The sequence below is a fragment of the Nannospalax galili genome, unplaced genomic scaffold (assembly GCF_000622305.1).
Source record: "Nannospalax galili isolate Female #2095 unplaced genomic scaffold, S.galili_v1.0 scaffold634, whole genome shotgun sequence".
In the NCBI taxonomy this organism is placed as follows: Eukaryota; Metazoa; Chordata; class Mammalia; order Rodentia; family Spalacidae; genus Nannospalax; species Nannospalax galili.
Genome location: NW_008336853.1, coordinates 3,517,147 through 3,536,493, shown reverse-complemented (window position 1 = coordinate 3,536,493; position 19,347 = coordinate 3,517,147). Strand labels below are relative to the sequence as shown.

Genomic DNA, 19,347 nt, shown 5'->3' with positions numbered 1-19,347 from the left:
AAAAAAAAAAAAAAAAAAAAAGGCATGGTGCATTCCTAGAATCCCAACACTCCGGAGGTAGAGGTAGGAAGATCAGAAGTTCAAAGTCATCCTTGGCTACATGGTAAGTTCAAAGCTAGCCTGGGCTACATGAGACTCTGTCTTAGAAAAAAAAAAGTTTAACTTCGTAGATTTTGTGGCAAGACCTTGAAGCCTCTCCTGAAGGCTCTTTTCTCTCAGTACTTCAGAGCTGGGGTGGAAAGGTAGAAGGTCACCGGCAAAGCAGGAAATCTGAAAAGAAGTAAGGTCTTGCTGAAGGATCACCGACCTTCATGCTGCACGTGGCATGCAGCACATAGGGAGTCGACAGGAGTGTCTGTGCACACCAGCAAAGCACGTGCAGTATGGACTGTGAACTTCACAGGCTCCCACAGAGTCAGCGTGCTGAGGACCTGGGAAGCCCAGACAAGCAGGCCTCCTTCACCACAGGTGATGGCTGCCTAGCTGACACTGCCCTTGTGGAAGGCAATATCTCAGCTATCTGCAAACACTCAAGTCAAATAGCCGCCCTTTCACAAATGTCACCTCTAGTAGTCACCAGCCATAAAGATAAGATGTCAAGACAACAGCATTAGACACTCTTGATTGCACTGGCATCTCAGTAAGAGCAAACACCAAGTGTCTGAATCCCATCAGGCAGGCATGTAGAACTCGGCCTTGTGTCCAGACCCTGGCATGACTTTCATTGGCATGGTCAGTCCTCCGCTCCAAAGCTCCCTCTTTCCTCCCCGCTTCTCTTCCTTCCCTCTTGCTTCCTCCTTTAACCAGAGTCTATTTCTGATTTCCAGTTCTAAGTAATTCTGTCGTTCTGACTCTCTTCTCTGGGTGTGTCCTGACAGGTGTGAGTTACCTTCCCTCCAGCACAAGGGGGGGAAGGGGGCAGTACAAAATTCACAGTTTCACTCTTCAGATTCTATGCAGACACCCTGGATACCATCTTACATCCAAGAATAGTTTTGGGACAAGAGGCTGGAGTTGGGTAATACAGAAGCGATCTGGTCTGTCTATTGCTCTGCATTATACATATTGGGCAACAGACGGTAAAAAGCCCTGTATGCCTTTTCTTACGCATCCTTTGTATAGATACTGTGGTGGTTTGAATAAAAATGTCCCCCATAGGCTCCAACTATTTAGACATTTTGTCCCCAGATGATGGCGCTGTTCTGGGAGGTTTTAGAAGGTGTGGCTATCCTGGAGGAAGCATGTCACTGGGGGTGGGCTTAGAGAATTCTTAAGCCTTGCTGGATCTCCAGTTGCTCTCGTTTCCTGTGCCTGCTTGACGATGTGAGAGCTTAGCTTCTGCTGCTCCTGCTTCAGCCACCTCTGCCGCCATGCCTCCCCGCCATGACAGACTGTACCATATGAATTCTTCCTTTCATATCATAAGTTAGTTTGGTGTTTCTGTCACCAAACAGAGAAGTGACTCGTACAGATACATTATGATTATGTAACATACATGTATGACGTATTTTCCAAGTATCATTTGGATCATTTCACCTGGGAGCCAAAGTTCATAGGACTCTTTTCCCAGACAACGAACCACAGATTCCCCCAAGGAAGGCAAATGGTGTCTCTGAAAATCCATTAAAAACATGTTGCCATATGTTTTCCTTCACTATAACAAAACACTAGAGGCAATAGACTTTTTTTAAGGATTTCTTTTACTTACTTATTTTTAGTTTATGTGTATGAGTGTTTTGCCTGCATATGTGTAAGTGCACCTGAGTGTGCAATGCCCACAGATGCCAGAAGGAGGTGCTGGATCCCCTGAAACTGGAGTTACATATAGTAACTGAATCCTGGTCCTCTGTAAGAGCAGCCAGTGCTCTTAAACCACTGAGCTATCACTCCAGCCCCTTTTTTGTTTGCTTGTGTTGTTTTTTTTTCTTCCTGAGATGGGGCCCCCTGTAACCTGAAATGGCCTAGAACTCGCTATGTAGGCCAGGCTGGCCTAGATCTCAGAGATCTGCCTGCCTCTGCCTCCCAAGCACTAGGATTAAAAGCGTGCATCATCGAGCCTCACAAAAAGGGTTATTTTTGTTCACGGTTGAGTGATCAGCTGACCCCATTGCTTTGGACCAGCACTGAGACGGTACATCACCATGGGAACATGGAACAGAAAAAAAAAAACAAAAAAAAAAACACTCATGCCACAGTCAGCAAGCAAAGTAAGAGAGCAAGGAGGGGGCAAGAATCCCACAATCCCCTTGGAGAGCATGTTCCCAATGATGTAAGGCCTCCCACTAAACCCCATCTCTAAAGGTTCCTCCACTTCCCCCTCACTTCCCCCTAGGGACCAAACCTTTAGCCTATGGGCTTTGGGAAGACACTCAATATCCAAGTTACAGAAAAGTTCTTGCATTTCAAGAACTATTCTGGCTGGCTTTTTATAGTTCTAATGAAAAGGAGAGGCCAAACACTATGGTGGTGGTACAGTCCTATAATTCCTACTCAAGAGACTGAGGCAAGAGGATCTCAAGTTCAAGGTCAGCCTAGAGCTACATAGTGAAACCCCTGGCCAAAAAAGGACAAGCATGATGGGTCACACCTATAATCTTTATAATCCCAGTACTGAGGAGACTAACACAGGGAGGGGTACTGCCATGAGCTCCAGGCCAGCCTGGGCTACATGGTAAATTTCAGGCTAGCCTGAGCTCTTAAGGACTAAGATCTTGTCTCAGAAAACAAAAAAGCAAGGAGAAATCTCTTTCTTTGATGTCCTGAATGAGGCGAGGACACTAACTGAGAGGACAGTGACAGAGCATGTCCCCAGCTTGGACAGACTGCACTCTCATGTGTCAATACTGGGCCACCAGGCATGGCCACATCATGCGACTTCTTCCCCCATGTCCCTGGAAGTCCATTCCCAGCTTGGATCCCCACACTGCCAGTACAACTGCAGAGATCCCCTTCCCCCAGGCAGAGAAGGAGCATGCAGGGACCATGTAAATGTCACTCAGCAGTCAGAACCATCTTGACCTTCTGAACTTTTTATCCAAAGCTAATCAGGAGACAAGGTACAAAAATCAAGGCCTTCTAGAGTCACACTGACCAGGATCTGAAAACGGGCTTGGCCATCACCTGCCTGGTGACCTCAGCTGGGTTACTGGGTCCTGCTGAACCTCAGTGTTATCTACAATGCCTTACCACCTGTGCTCATGGAGAGAGGCAGAGGTGATATACACAGAGGGCCTGGAAGGTGTTCCAAATGACAGCTACCATTACAACAGAATATGAGGTTTGATCTCAGGGGCCCAAGATGAACTAAATGTAACTGGTTAAACATTCAGTGCTTGAAGTACTACAACTTGAAGACAAGGTAAAATGAAAAAAATCCTAACAGGAAAAGTCTTGGGGCGGGGTGGGGGGGGTGGATAGGCATGGTACTACACACTTTTAATCCCAGCACTCAGGAGGCAGAGGCAGGGTCAAGTGGGTCTCCGTGAGTTTGAGACCAGCCTTGTCTACATTGAGTTCCAGCCCAGCCAGGATTATTCAGTGAGAATCTGTATCAAAAAAAATTTCTTCCGGGCATGGTGGTGCACGCCTTTAATCTCTGTGAGTTCAAGCCCAGCCTGGTCTACATAGTGAGTTCCAGGCCAGCTGAGGCTACAGGGAGACCCTGTCTCAAAAAGACCAAAAAGAAAATTTTTTTTTCTTTAAAGTCCCACTCAGGGGCTGGAGAGATGGTGCAGCAGTTAAGAGCACCAGGTGTTCTTGCAGAGGGCCAAAGTTCAGTTCCCAGCACCCACGTGGAGGCTCACAAACACCTAAAATTCTTGTTCCTGGGGAATTGTACATCTGCTTCTCACCTCTGCAGGCATTGTATACATGTGGTACACTTCGTGCAGGCAAAGCACTCATATACATAAATTCTTTTTTTGTTGTTGTTGTTGTCTTTTTTGAGATAGGATCTCCCTGTAGCCCCAGCTGTCCTGGAGCTCACTATGTAGACCAGGCTGGGCTTGAACTCACAGAGATCCACCTGCCTCTGCCTCCTGAGTGCTGGGATTAAAGGTGTGCACCACCATGCCCAGCTCCTATACATAAAATCTTAAAGAACAGATCTTTTTTTTTAAGTCATACACAAGGAACTGGAGAGACAGCTCCACAGTTAAGAGCAATTGCTCTTACAGAAGACCAGAGTTCAGTTCCCAGCACCCACATTGGGTGGCCCCAAATCACTTTTAACTCTAGCTGCAAGGGATTGATGCCCTCTTCTGGCATCTGTGGGCAACTGCACTCATGCACATATATACACAGAGACACATAAATAAAAAACCAAAAATGCTGGGTGTGATGGGGCACACCTTTTATCTCAGCACTTGGGAAGCAGAGCAGGAGGATCTCTGTGAGTTTGAGGCCAGCCTGGTCTACATAGTGAGTTCCAGGCCAGCTGGGGCTGCAGTGAGACCCTGTCTCAAAAAGACAAAAAAATAAAAAATATAATACACATCTCCACTGATTCATAAACCCAAACTGCACTACAGTACTCTTTTGCTTCCTACTATCTTAAACAAAAAGGTTTCTGTTTCTCATCTCTGTCCCCAATGTCAGCATAATGCCTGGTCTGGATGCCTGGGCTGAGCTCTTGGCCCAGGTGCTGATTTTAAATAGCTCTGCCTGATATGCAGATGGTGGCAGGAAAGGAGGGGGCCGCTCTCTGGAAGCAGGGCGAAGAAAAGAGGGCTGGAGAGTAAAGAGTCAAGGACACATCTCCTTCAGGCCTGGCGAGCTGTTCCAGTACCCAGGTCTTTAAGAAGACGTTGATGATGAACACAGAAACCCACATCTTGCCAATGTGCAGAGAACAAGAGGCTGCAGAACACTCACCCTTGAACAGGACTCCTCTATCAAACCTTTGCCTCCCAAGGCTCAGGGATCATTGTGGAAGAAGAGGCAGAAAGATTGTAAAAGCCAGAGAAGTTAGATGACCACAAGGAAACCAAGTTTTCCAGGCAGCTGGTCAGGTACTCACAGGAACTCACAGCAATGGTGACGGCATGCACAAGTCCCATGCCAGCTCACACCAGACAAAATCCCAGCATGAACATGGGGATGTCGGGCGTGGTGGCGCGCGCCTTTAATCCCAGCACTTGTGAGGCAGAGGCAGGTGGATCTTTGTGAGTTCGAGGCCGGCCTGGTCTACATAGTGAGTTCCAGGACAGCTGGGGCTACAAGGAGACCCTGTCTCAAAAAGACAAAAAAAGAAAACCCAACCTAAACAACTAACGGCAACTGATGGCTGCTGGAAAGGGGAGAGTCAGTCTCGTTTAAGGGAGAGACTCTGGTAGGTTGACCAGGCTCCAGTGGATGGACCCACACCGAAGGGCATTTGGGGAACACAAACCTGACTCTATAGGCAGATGATAGATGATACATAGATAGATAGATAGATAGATAGATAGATAGATAGATAGATAGATAGACAGATGATAGAGAATAGGACACATGGTGGGGCTAGTAAGGGGACACAGATATGGGAGGAGACCTAACTATAAACAAAATATATTGTAAGAAATTTGGAAAAATTCAATCAGAAAAAGAAAGAAAAGGCCATCTGAAAGAGCCTCCAGCAGGGGTTATTTCTGCAGGAGCAGCAGCAACAGTGTCATCTTCAGGGCAGCCTGATGAACTCGGCCAGGAAAACACACAAAGCTGGAAATTTGACCCTGACCTCAGAACTCAGGGCAGTGGAGATGGTCAACTGCCCCTGGCCTCTGCTCTACCGGAAACTGCAGGTGCTGTGCTCAGTACAAGCCACCTCACAGGAAGCCTCTGGCCCCACTAACTGACTGATTCGTGGGCACACTCCAGGTACTGTTGGAAAGGCTTCAGCTACTAATACAGAGCTGGAAGCTTGAGGAACGTGTGTCAGGGTCCTGCAAAAGCCTAGGGTCACGGTTCTGGTTTTTGAAGAAATGAAACTGCTCTTCTGTCTCACCTGCCAACCTGCTCCGCATGGCTGTCCTAGTGTCTCATGTCTTCTCCTAAGACTCAGAATCCAGCAATTCCTGGTCAAGAAACATAGCAAAATCATCCCATTTCCCAAGGGATTTGGATGAAAACTGGTAAAATCAGGTACAAATCCAAGAGAAGACACTGGAGGGAGCCAAGCTGGGTCTGTGAGGGGTCACACAGAAGGCGTAACTGACAGTGTAAGCTGAATTGTGGTCCTCCATTGGTCCTAGGGGAAGGAGCTGAAAGGCGTTAACCTGAAGATTTGGTCACATTTAACTAGGAATCTGATTTGCTTTTTATCTGCTCTACTGGGCTAACTGATGGGTTCAGTAATAAATATGTAGAACATTTTGAGGAAAAAATGAAATTTATCAACATTGGACAGCCCTCCCTGCCAGCACTGGGCCTCACTCAAAGCCCCAGGCACTTGTGGCTTGCTGGCCAGTCCCACGTCCCAGGCAGTTGCAAGGAGTCCTGGAAAACATCTTGTCCCAAACAACGGAGTCTGCCCATGATGAGCCGAACACCAATCACCCTGGCCAGCCAAACAGGACTTTAGAGGACTGCAAACCGCAGCTTCGCCACCAGGGGGCGCTCTGTGTTTAAGAACACTGACAAAGTAGAAAAGAGAGGGAGCCAGCGGTAAAAAAAAAAAAAATATCCAAGTCCTGTGGCTTATGAGCCACGTGACCTGGGCAGGTAAATAAAAGTTCCGTGGGCTTGTCATGCATAGCATGGGAACACTGTTCCTACCTATTCTGCAGAGCTCTGATGAGACGGGTTTGTGGACAGGCTTTGAAAAACTGTACTGATTTTGTAAATCCATCTGCCTCTCGTGGTTGGGGGTAAAAATACACTGTAAGGCTAACCATGACATGAACCAAAATGTCGGAAATAAATGGTTTATTTACAGATGTTAACCCATTGCTGTCTGGGACTTGCCACAAAATAATGTGATGGATGGGAGAGGAAACCGAAGCAAGGGCCTTGTACTGTGGCGTATGGCTGGTGAGCACAGTGGACCGTTTTCTCTCATTGATGTGTTGAAGTCTTCCACAGTAAACGCTTGCAAAACAAAGGATGGTGAACTGACTTAGAAGAAACAGGCCAGAATTTAATTTTTAACTCTTAAAAAGCCATTATAGGCCAGGTGTAGTGGCCCATGCCTTTGATCCCAGCACTTGGGAGGCAGAGGCAGGCAGATTTCCATGAGTTCAGTTCAAAGCCAGCCTGGTCTACATAGCAAGTTCCATGACAGCTAGGGCTGCAGGGAAACCCTGTCTCAAAAAGACAAAAAAAAAAAAAAAAAAAAAAAAAAAAGGTGATTATAGGGGCTGAAGAGATGGCTCAGCCGTTAAGAGCACCGATTTCTCTTGCAGAGGACCTGGGTTCAGTCCCAGCAGCCTCACGGTAGCTATTAATGATCTTAACTCCATCCAGCTCGAGGGGATCCGACGCCCTCTTCTAGCCTCCGAACGCACTGCATGACACGGGTGCACTTTCATGCAGGCAAAACACTTATATACATAAAATTAAATAATTTTTAAAAACCCCACAAATTAAAATGGACAACCAAAAGAACTAACCAACAGAAAGGCGGGGCGGCACAAAGACTGAACAAGCGCTTTAAGGGCCTACCAAGGAGGCCTCTTTTCAATGAACTTTTTCTAAAACTGCATTTAACCCTCGACCCTAAAAGGTAACGAGCAGTCAGTCCACTGTCCCCGGGGCTGCGCGCAAGGCCGGCGCGTCAACCAGACCTCGGAGCAGAGCCTGGCGGCTGCGGTCCGACACAAAGCCGACCTCTATGTCCATACTCCAGCTCCGAAGGGACAGAAGACTGGGAGGGTCGCCAGGCCTGCCGGGCTTCGATGTGACACGACGGGGGCCGGGCCACCATAAGGTTGTGACCCGCAAGTTCCCGGCGAGACTTGCGACCTTGCTTAACCATCTTCAAGAAAATTAGTGCTCTGGGCCGGCGAGGTGGCTCGGCGGGTAAAGGCGCCTGCAGCCAAGCCTGACTCCGGCAACTTGTCCTCCGACTCCCACATACATGTCGTCACACACACACAATACACACGCACGCATGCACGCTCAACCAAGCAACCAAGCAATAAAAATGCAATACATTTCTTTTTCTAAGGAATCAGGCGCGGAAGGCCCCCCACTACCCAGCGACTGCCCAGTGGCTCCACCCGAAACAAACACGGCTTCCCAACCGGGACGGACGTACTTCCGCCCCCATCCAAGATGGCGGCGAGGCGGGGCGGGGCTGGCGGGCGGAAGTGGCCGCCAGACGACTGGCGGTGCACCATGGCGGCCACCGCCGCCTCCCCGGCGCTGAAGCGCCTGGATCTGCGTGACCCCGCCGCACTTTTCGAGACTTATGGGGCGGAGGAGATCCGCGGGCTGGAGCGCCAGGTCCGGGCCGAGATCGAGCACAAGAAGGAGGAGCTGCGGCAGATGGTGGGCGAGCGGTACCGCGACCTGATCGAGGCGGCGGACACCATCGGCCAGATGCGCCGCTGCGCCGAGGGGCTGGTGGACGCCGTGAAAGCCACTGACCAGTACTGCGCCCGCCTCCGCCAGGCCGGTTCGGTCGCGCCCCGGGCTCCGCGGGCCCCGCAGGTTAGTCGGGGCCGCGAACCCGCCACGTCCCCGCCGTACCCCTCACCTGCCGCGGGCCGCGGATCTCCTCCCCGGGTGCTGGTTCGGCTCCTGGAGTCGGTCGGCCTCTTCGGAGCCTGCCCGGACTTCCGTTCGCCTCTTTGCCTCCCGCGGGTTCCCAGCGCCCTCCTCCCCGCGGTAACCGGCGACGCCAGGGATCTCCGATCGTGCAGCTCTCGCTCGCCAGCGCAGGGTCCTGACGCGCCTTCCCCGGGAACCGAGTCCTCCCTCCGTTCACGCCTTCCCTTCCAGCCTTTCATTCTCCAGCCCACCCCGCCCCGGGCCTTTGCGGGCTGTGGGAGGGCAGCAGCAGCTGTCAGGTGAAAGCAGCTTTAATGAAGGCGCGTCTAGTTCAGGTCATCCCGTCTTCCTCCCCCGAAACTTTCATGATTAGACTCGATGTGGTCGATGGGGTGTGAAGCACTCCCTGACATTGCAGCCACATCCCGTGTTCCCTAAGGTGTGGGCCTAGGGATGAACAGAGGACGTGGGAGCGAAGTTGGTAAAGCAGTTCCTTTTAACCTGGGAGAACTTACTGTGACAGGAAAGAAGAAATTGCAGTACAAGCTCATTTGGAGCTGGCTACCCGGTTTCACAGCAATCCCCAAAGACCAGAGTGCTACAAAGAACTGTACATAGCAGGCTGGAATCCTTAAACCCCATCCCTCCCCAAGCTGTGTGTTTAGTACAGTCGCCTCCGGAGTGACGGGACTTTGTTGGCTAACTTGAACTGTTCCTTATTTTAGAAATCATTGATTTTCGTAGTTACTACATCTGATGTATTCTCGGTCAGTCCCACAAAATTTGAATGCCTTGTCCGAGTCACAGAGAAACAGAAGCACCCCCCCCCCATTCCTTTTCTGATTACATTCTAGTCAAGGAAATGAACCCATGGGAAGTTGAGTTTCTAAAATGTAGATAATTTAGAATAGTAGTAGAAAATATTTTATGATAAAGGTGATTAACTACCAAAGTAATTGTGTCCATTTAACATAAGAGTTCTGAAAGAAGTCACTTTAGGTTTGGGTCTTGCTCAGTAGACAGCTGCCACTTCGAACATGAGTGTCTCAGTCCAGCTGTGCTGCTATAACAAAATACCTGATACTGGGTAATTCACAAAGAACAGAAATTCATTTTGCCACAGTGCTGGGGCCTGGGAAGTCCAAGATCAGGGTGTTAGCATTTGATGTCTAGTGGGGGCCTACCTGCTGTATCCTCACATGAACATTGGGGAGGAGCACAGGAGAGCCAAAGCTAGCTCCCTCCAACCTGTCTACAGGGTACTAACTGAAGACGGAATCTGGAGGTGGGAGGGTAGGCTGAGATGAGGGCCGGAGACTGAACCGGATGATTTGGTGCTGACCAGCCAGCAGAAAAGGTAGGAAGATGGCAGCTTGTGTAAAGCCTCCCTCCCCTTGCGGCTTTGACACCGAGATGTTGAGGCGTTGGTTTGCAGCAGAACTCAGTGCTGTGCTGAGCGGGGAAGTCTCTCCTAAGGAGCTTCAAATCTTAGCGCTTAGAGTCTCTCAGAGCCTGTAGAAATGGACGAGCTTCCGCCTGCCCTTCTTTCTTCTGCCCCTCCCTCAGCCCCAGCAGCCGTCCCAGACGTTCTACAGCATGGCTGCCCAGATTAAGCTGCTGTCAGAAATCCCTGAGAAGATCTGGAGCGCCATGGAAGCCTCGCAGTTCCTCCAGGCCACGAAGCTCTACCTGCTCTGCTACCACCTTCACAGCCTGCTGCAGCTGGATTCTTCCAGTTCCAGATACAGCCCCATCCTCTCTCGATTTCCCATACTCGTCCGGCAGGTGGCAGCAGCCAGCCACTTCCGGTAAGTGGCCGAGCTCAAAAATCTCGGGAGGTCCGCCCTTAGCGCTGCGGTTTCATGGAGTCTCTTTCCTGATGCTCCAAACACAAGAGCTGCTCGTTGATCCTTGTCGGCATCTTTCTAGGTCAACCATTTTGCACGAAAGCAAGACGTTGCTCAAAGGCCAGGCTGTGTCAGACCAAGCTGTGGCCGAGGGCCTCTGCTCTATAATGCTCCTGGAGGAGAGTTCGCCCCGCCAAGCCCTCACAGACTTCCTGCTGGCCAGAAAGGCAACTATTCAGAAACTTCTCAACCAGCCTCACCATGGTGGGTGTGCTTCTTCCTAAGTCACCATGGGTGGAGCAGGGTGAGCTGAGGGAGCCTGAGACGTCCAGAGTATTCTGGTTTTGGCCCTGCTGGAGGAAATTGCTTAAAAGAGGACGGTTTCTTACAGGTGCCGGCATCAAGGTCCAGATTTGCTCGTTGGTGGAGTTGCTGGCCACCACTCTGAATCAAGCTCATGCCCTTTTCTACACTTTACCAGAGGGTGTGCTGCCAGATCCATCCCTGCCCTGTGGCTTGCTCTTCTCTACCCTGGAGACAATCACAAGCCAGCCTCCTCCTGGTGAGCTCTTAACCAGCCTTTTTCTTGGTTCATCCAACTGATTCTTACCCAACATCTGCTATGTCTCAGCTACTGTGCAGGTCTCTGGGGACAAAACACTGGACAGACACAGACCCTTCCTTGGTGGAGATTCTACTTTAGTTGTAGAGGCGGATGTTGAACCTTCGGATGTGCAGATTCCTATTTGCTGCAGATAGTAACCATTGCTGGGAATGCTGGAAGGATATACCCAAACCAGGGAACGATTTTCTGGGGAATTCTATGAAACTGCATGCCAGAGGTTAAGGAGGAGTTAGATGAGGCAAGAGAATTCCGGCCAAAGGAGGGTGGGTTCAAGGTCCTGAGGCAAGGAGGACATTCGCATATTTTAGGAGCTGAAAACTGCCAGGGAGGGTGAGGCTTAGAGGGTCAAGAGGAGATCAAATAAGAGACTGGAGGCATGGCCAGGGACCAGGTTGTATGACTTGGGAACAGTCATAGGAGGTTGAACATTATCCGGAGATCAGTGAAGAGCCTTCCAGAACCTTGCAGGTTTGGTGTGGTCCTTCTGCTGTATGTTCTGCTGTAGCCCATGCGTCTGTGGAGTAACAGTTTTCCTATAAGTAGTGCTTTTATGTGGCAATGGAGTCCTCTGGGGCAGAGGGATGCTGAGTGCTCAATAGGAGGCGGTCACCATGGTCCAGGGTCTGACAAGGGAGCCATGGAGATAGGGCTAAGTGGACAATTCAGCCATCTGTTGAGGATAATATTGGATGTTGGGTTGGCTATACAACATTTGGGAATGGGAGTGTCCAAGTTAGCTAGAAAGGGAACTGGTTTGGGGCTGGTGATGAAGTCACATTTGCAGAAGTGGCACTGGAGAGCACTGAGACCTTGGAATGGGACTAAGTGAGCAGATGACTTAACACCCAGAGCAGTGAGCGGTCTGTACAGACACACACTGCAGAACACCTGCGTATGGCAGCACATACAGCCGTGAGAATGGATGGCATCATTAAGAAGCAGAAAACAGGGACTGCAAGGTCAGACAACTGTGGTGAGGTGAGCCATGGAGGTAGCAAAGATAGAAAGGAAGGAAGTACAGGATAGTTAAGGCACTGCCCAGCACAGCACAGAGCAGGCCTGTGGGGTGACCAGACGCCCATGATCAGGGCATGTCATCACTAGTCATTCCCTTAGATCTTCAAGGGGTCTAGAATGGCAAGCAAAGGGAAGTGAGTAACTCATGCTTTTTTGACATCTTCAGCTATTTTTAAAATGTCAAGGACTTCCAGGAACTGTGACGTGCACCTGTAATCCTAGCTGCTCAAGAGTCTGACACAGGAGGAGCAGTGTGTCCAGGCCAGACCCACCAAGGACACACACACACACACACACACACCCCACGCATGCACACAGAGCACTCAATCCTTCCTTGTGTTCTTTTTGCCCTCATTCCTTTCCTCCTGGCCATCGCCACTCTTTTCAGCCTGTAAGACAGCAGAGCTTCAAGAATCTGCCCACCCCTGCCTGATGAGGAAGGGCCTGGACACAGGTTTTCCTTATCCCCAGGTTGACCCACCCAGAGGAAAACCAGACTTCTGGAAATTCCCCAAGTCTGTTTTTAATACACTATTCCAAGCTCGGCCTGGGCTCCCCTCACTTGACCATCTCTCTAGGAAAGGGCATCGGAGTCCTGCAGGGGGAGATGAAGCTGTGCAGCTGGTTCAGGCACCTGCCTTCCTCCATCATCAACTTCCGGCCAGTGCTCCGAACTCTCGCACATCCCATCAGCCAGGAGTACCTGAGAGACACACTGCAGAAATGGATTGACATGTAAGGAGCCAGAAAAAGCATCCCTGGCTCAACCTCCGTGAGCCTTAGCCATGGCTGTACCGGTGAGGCATGGGAGAGTCCCAGTCACCTAGGTGATGTGCCATGGCAGCCGCCCACACAGGCCCATCACTACCCTTTCCCCATGTAGCAAATATGGGAGAATCAAGAAGTTATCCTTCCAGAATATTAAATAGAGGCTTTTCTCCTTGTGTTTGAGTTGTGCAGTCACCAAGCTTGATTGCACTGGTTTGAAACCATTCCATGGGGCTCTAAACGTCCCTTTGGCCTCAGGAAAGCAAGAGGCAGGCTGCTTATAGATTCCCTGCCTCCAGCCAGCCAGAAGTGTGCTGTGTGCATAGAAATCTTTGGCAAATGCCCCAAAAAGAAAATAGATAAGATGTAGATACATGTATGTACTGTTAGAGGTTTTCAAATGCAGTCTGAGTTTCCCTTAATAATGATGTGGAAACCATGAATGATCCTGTTACAGGTGTAATGAAGACATTAGAAATGGGATCACCAACCTGCTTGTGTATGTGAAGAGCATGAAAGGTCTCGCAGGGATTCGAGACGCCATATGGGAGTTACTTACCCATGAGTCCACCAACCACAGCTGGGAGGTGGTGTGTGGGAGGCTTCTAGAGAAGCCGCTCTTGCTCTGGGAAGACCTGATGCAGCAGCTCTTCCTGGATCGGTTACAGGTGAGGTGGGAAGTCAACGTGGGCCATTTCACAGCCAGCCTTGGTGTGGTCCTTTGACCATGTTGGGAGGTTTTCCTTCTCTTAGTACTAACCTCTAGATTTAAAGCTAAGAAAGGTACCAGGCCTCTGCCAGGTGGCCAGGCACAAGCCTGTGTCCCTCAGCAACAGTATCTTTGTTCCCTGCTATACCATGTTGACAATATTCTTTCTTTTTCTCATTGCTGTAACTTAAATACCCTATAGAAACAACTTACGGGAGGAAAGCTTTCTTTTGGTCTAGTTCTAGTCAGTCAGTCCATAGTCATTTGGCTGTGTGTTGGGGGCCCTGGGGTAAGGCAGAACATGATGACCAGAACATGTGCTGGAGCCTGTTTATAAACAGGAAGCAGTTACAAGGGGAAGACTGGAATGGGGTAGGACCCTTAGGACACACCCCCAGTAACCTTCAATTAAGCTATAAAAGTTAAAAAGTATAAAGTTTCCACAGCTTCCCAGAGTAGTGCCACCAGCTGGAGACTCAGCACACTGAAGCTGTGTGGGGCATTCCGCAGTCGGCTGTGACACTATCTAAATGTGGTGGAGAGCATTCTGCATGCAGCATAAATTTGCCGTTTTAGCTCATTGGAAATAATGACTAGAGCTTTATGCATTCCCTTTTAGACTCTGACCAAAGAAGGCTTTGAATCCATCTCCAATAGCTCCAAAGAGCTTCTGGTCTCCGCTCTGCAGGAACTTGAGACCAGCAGCTCCACATCAAATAAGCATGTCCACTTTGAACAGAACATGTCTGTCTTCCTCTGGTCTGAGAGTCCCAATGACCTACCTTGTGATGCTGCCTGGGTCAGTGTGGCAAACCGAGGTCAGTTTGCCAATAGTGTCCTCTCTATGAAAGCCCAAGCAATTAGCCCTTGTGTACAGAACTTCTGTTCTGCCCTGGATTCTAAACTGAAGGTTAAACTGGATGACCTCCTGGCCTACCTTCCTTCCAGTGACGTACCACCGCCCAAGGATACCGCCTCCATGCATCAGGCTAAGAGCTCTGCCTTCGACAGATATGCAGATGCTGGGACTGTACAGGACATGCTGCGGACTCACTCCGTGGCCTGCATCAGGTACATTGTGGACTGCATCCAGGTGGAGCTGCAGACCATTGAAGGTGCTGTGCAAGACCAGCAGGATGCCCTTCATGGCACCAAGCTGCACGCAGTCCTCTTCATGGCCAGACTCTGCCAGTCCCTCGGAGAACTCTGCCCCCACTTGAAGCAGTGTATTGTGGGAAAGTCCGGGAGTGCTGAGAAACCTGCGAGGGAGACTCGGGCTCTGAAAAAGCAGGGAAAGGGGAAAGCTCGGGAGATCCTTCCTGTGCAGGCCAAGTGGCAGGAAGTGAAGGAAGGACTTCTCCAGCAGAGTGTGACAGGCTACCGCGTCTGGAGCTCCACTGTTGTGAAAGTGAGTGAGGAGCTTGGGCTCCCCGGAGGCCTCACTTTGATCTTACTGGGGTCTCCCCATCCTCAGGAAGCTCAGAGGGCTAATGCACAACTCAGAGCTGCCTTCTCTGCCATATAGCTTGGGTGTGAACCTTTCTGTTCACTTTTAGCCCACATTTTATAGCAGTTTATTTTCCTCCTACCAGATGAGAATCTGCCTGGCCAGGGATCCATATTTCCTGCTCTTCTGCAGGAACATGATCCCCATGTCCTCCACTGGCCTTTGACCAGGTGACCACTTGCAGTAGTGGGCTGGCTAGCAACCATGTTATTACTGAGAGTGATAATTGCCGGGAGTGGTGCTGGCTGCTTATCCCACCACATGCTGGGCCCAGGCTCACACTGAGTCTTAAACCAATGCTATAAAGGCCCTGAAGAGCTGTGGCTGTTCTCTATTATCAGGCTCTGATTCGTGGGTTCACTCAGTCATTGCTTTTAAGCAATGCTGGCTCCGTCCTGGCCACAGCCACCAACTGGGATGAACTAGAAATTCAGGAGGAAACAGAATCTGGCAGCAGTGTCACATCTAAGATACGCCTCCCAACCCAGGTGAGCTCGTCCTACCATCTTACGGACTTGGGCTGAAAAAGGTCAAGCAGGGCAGTTTTAGAAAATCATTTCAACATACACCTTCTTAGGTGGAGCTGAAATGATTGTGTGTGACCCATGGGGCAGTGTGTGACCCTGTAGGGCAGTGTATGACCCATGTGTGACCGATTGTGTGAAACAATTGTGTGTGACTGATTGTGTGTGACCCATGGGGCAGTGTGTGACCCTGTAGGGCAATGTATGACCCATGTGTGACCGATTGTGTGAAACAATTGTGTGACCCTGTGTGTGACTGATTGTGTGACACGATTGTGTGTGACCCGTGGGGCATTGTGTGACCGTGTGTGACTGATTGTGTGAAACAATTGTGTGTGACCCTGTGAGGCAGTGTGTGACCCCTGTGTGTGACCGATTGTGTGTGACCCTGTGGGGCAGTGTATGACCCCTGTGTGTGACTGATTGTGTGACCGATTGTGTGTGACCCTGTGGGGCAGTGGCTGTGGGAATGCCTCAGTGGTGGAAGCGTGAGAAGTCGGTTGATGATTCTTTCCTTTTTGGAGCGTAAGCTCCATGCTAATTAGAAAAGTGCTTACCACAAAGTGAAAAATAGCTCAAGACACATTGCCATCTGTGGGTCAACCTCAGACCTAATGGGGTTTGCGTCTGTTAAGTGGTCTGCCTGCAGATGTTGGATGCGATAGGTCCAGGTCATAGGTCATAGCCTGCATCCTTTGAGGACTGCATATCACTTACTGGCTGCTGTTAATGTGCTGTTTTGTTCTTTCAGCCGTCCTGGTATGTACAGTCCTTCCTGTTTAGTTTATGCCAGGAAATTAACCGAGTTGGAGGCCATGCCTTGCCAAAGGTGACTCTGCAGGAGATGCTGAAAAGCTGCATGGTTCAAGTAGCAGCTGCCTATGAGAAACTTGAAGAAGAAAAGCAGGTGAAGGTGGGTATCTGAGTGTGTTCCCAAACAGATAACCTTGCCCAGCCCAGGTCCCAGGTTGTATCAGGAGAGACACCCAGTTCTGAAACAGTCATCTGAAGGTTGCAGTTCCGGGGGGGGGGGGGGGGGGGGAATGGAATAAACGTTTTCAAAGCCAAACCAGGCCTGGCTTTTCCACCACAGCTGTCGATTGCTCACTGTAGGCACTAGGCAAATCATTAACCTCTTGGTTTCCTCCAGAGCAAATGTAAGCAATAGATGAGCCAACTGCTCATCCCGGAGCAGGTTTCCTCACCTGTTAAATGCACCCCCTCCATGCCTGCTGCCAGCTGAGCCAGAGGGCTAGAGGACGCTGCAGAATGCAGCTCTGGCATGTGGAGGTTCTCATTAAGGTGTGCGCGAGGTGGCGTCCTTGTCTCTCAGCCTCCACTGCTCTTCTCTAGTGCCTTGGGCCCTGGTTTATAGTCCCATTTCATTAGCTACATTAAAAGGGAAGAATCCAGCTGTCTCCTGGGTCTCAGAGCTCACAGTACCTCTCCTCAGGTAGGAAGCTTGGCCCCTTTGCAGTGGTCCTCCAGCACAGAGGCCCATTAAGAACCGGGTCTTGTCCCTGTTGCCAGGTTTTAAGACCAAGGTTCTGGTTGTAACCTGCCTGTTGGGATTGATCTGGCCCTATGGGTGTAAACACCTTCTGAAACTGTCAAGCTGTAGCCCAAGCAGAACCCATGCTGTCCATCAAGCCTTGTAATGAGATGCCTCTCATCGGGCTGCAATTCACTTACAGAAAGAAGGGGCGTTCCCTATGACCCAGAATCGAGCCCTACAGCTTCTCTACGACCTGCGCTACCTCAGCATCGTTCTGACCAGCAAGGGGGAAGAGGTGAAGAGTGGCCGGAGCAAACCAGACTCCAGGTGTCTATCTTTTCCTCTAAGGTAGCCTCTTCCCAATACAAATAATAGAGTTCCCTACTTCCTAGGATTTTCCATTTTTGCAAAGGTGGGAAAGTATGTGTTCCGTAGAAACCATACTTCAAGTTTGGAGTTTAGATCTTTGTCCAGGCTAGCAGTACAAAGTACAATCTCTCACACTGTACACAGTATGCGTGAGGCACATACCTGGGTAGCCCTGGGATCACTCCACAGAGCAACAGCCCATGCTGTCATGTCCCATACTGCTATGCTGTGACCTTATACTTTCAATAGATTTGTGGGGATGTGAAGTCCCCTTTCTGAGATGGCCCCCAAGAAAAAAGCCTAACTCTTCCTTCATTTACAGTGAGTGCTTGTATTACCAGCAGGTTAAGTAATGGCCACCTGCTGGATAAATTCCATGGTCAGGTGCAGCAGGCAGGACCTGTTCCTGTGTGGTATGAAGAAGGGACTGACTGGACTTAACCCTCCTGTCAGGTTGATGGTCGTAAGAACACTAGGCAACCCAGCTGAAAACAACCCGCCCACAGGACTCCTGTAGTGGTAAAGTTCTGTCAGCTTGTGTTTTCTCCTTAAGTTTGGGTTCTAACTGTTCTCAGAATTGAGAAAGTGACTGACCAGCTGGAAGCCCTCATTGATCCTTTCGACCTGGATGTTTTCACGCCACATCTCAACAGCAACCTTAATCGCCTGGTGCAGCGCACTTCTGTAAGTCAGGTCACAGCCCATGTACAGTGTGAATAACCATGTGATTGAAGAGTCATGGGTTCAAATAAGAAAATTAGCCTGCTCCAGCATTTCGTGTCCCAGGGTGAGGCACAAATAGCTGGTGCAGTCACAAGTACTAGAAGAGGAGGGGTCATCTCACCCTGGGGCAGCCCTGCTATAGGGAAAGTTTACTGCGGTTTCACAGACCGAGCCCTGAGAGGAGTAAGAACTCCAAGGAAAGTTCATGGAGATGCTCAGTGGGCAAAGGCACTCAACACCAAGCCTGACATGAGTTCAGTCCCAGAATGCACATGGTGGAAGGAGAGAACCAAGTTCTCTGACCTCCTGTGCCGTGGTATACACATACACAGCAAGTAAGAGCAGGTTTTTTTTAAAGTTACATGGCTTTGATATTTTCACCCACACCACTAATTAAAACATAATTTTGAGATATTAATACATTCAAAAGTGCAGTCCCCAAAGTGACAGGGAGTGAGGTAGTGTGACCAACAGTGAGGCGAGTTTGGATACTCACAGTGCTCTCCTTTCCTGCCTGCAGGTTCTGTTTGGACTGCTCACTGGTACAGAGAATCAGCTTGCCCCCCGGAGCAGTACATTCAACTCCCAGGAACCCCACAACATACTGCCACTGGCCTCTAGTCAGATCAGGTAAGTGGTTCAAGAGGCTCTGCTGGGGGGCTGGAGAGATGGCTCAGAGGTTAAGAACACTGACTGAACGAAAAGTTCTTGCAGAAGACCCGGTTCGAATCCCAGCACCTACATGGCAGCTAACAACTGTCTGTAACTCCAGTTCCAGGAGATCCAATTCTTCTGTCCTCCACAGGCATTGCATGACACAGGCACACTTACCTACATGCGGGCAATACACAAATACACATAAAACTTCTAAAAACAATAAAAGAGGCTCTGCTGGGCTGAGGCTGCCTGTTCACGTCAATGAAATTTTTCCCTCTTGTGTTGGAGGTTTGGACTCCTTCCACTGAGCATGACAAGCACAAGAAAGGCCAAGGCAACCAGCAGAGGCATTGAAGCACAAGCTCAGGTTAGTGCCAAGGGTGTCCTTGCTCATCCCAGCCTCCTCTCCCACCAAGCC

At 49.9% G+C, this 19,347-nt stretch overlaps 2 protein-coding genes across 6 annotated transcripts in view; one reads left to right on the top strand and one right to left on the bottom strand.

Moving 5' to 3' along the window:
* The window catches only part of Slc39a11 (solute carrier family 39 member 11), a 605,978-nt gene extending 595,734 nt beyond the window's left edge, over positions 1-10,244 (bottom strand). For all 3 annotated transcript variants that reach the window (XM_029562731.1, XM_029562732.1, XM_017797732.2), the window contains exon 1: positions 8,675-10,244. In XM_029562731.1, coding sequence (XP_029418591.1) covers positions 8,675-8,927 — 253 coding nt within the window. In that variant the 5' untranslated portion in view covers positions 8,928-10,244. The remainder of the gene's footprint in view (positions 1-8,674) is intronic.
* Cog1 (component of oligomeric golgi complex 1) overlaps positions 8,214-19,347 on the top strand; it is a 12,258-nt gene continuing 1,124 nt past the window's right edge. For 2 of the 3 annotated variants that reach the window (XM_008831487.3, XM_008831488.3), the window contains exons 1-13: positions 8,270-8,628; positions 10,255-10,496; positions 10,618-10,799; positions 10,927-11,097; positions 12,756-12,912; positions 13,403-13,613; positions 14,274-15,062; positions 15,503-15,649; positions 16,437-16,598; positions 17,380-17,507; positions 18,125-18,233; positions 18,793-18,902; positions 19,218-19,296. In XM_008831487.3, coding sequence (XP_008829709.1) covers positions 8,314-8,628; positions 10,255-10,496; positions 10,618-10,799; positions 10,927-11,097; positions 12,756-12,912; positions 13,403-13,613; positions 14,274-15,062; positions 15,503-15,649; positions 16,437-16,598; positions 17,380-17,507; positions 18,125-18,233; positions 18,793-18,902; positions 19,218-19,296 — 2,802 coding nt within the window. In that variant the 5' untranslated portion in view covers positions 8,270-8,313. Of the gene's footprint in view, positions 8,629-10,254; positions 10,497-10,617; positions 10,800-10,926; positions 11,098-12,755; positions 12,913-13,402; positions 13,614-14,273; positions 15,063-15,502; positions 15,650-16,436; positions 16,599-17,379; positions 17,508-18,124; positions 18,234-18,792; positions 18,903-19,217; positions 19,297-19,347 lie in introns of all 3 variants that reach the window. The other variant, XM_008831485.2, reaches the window with a different exon arrangement.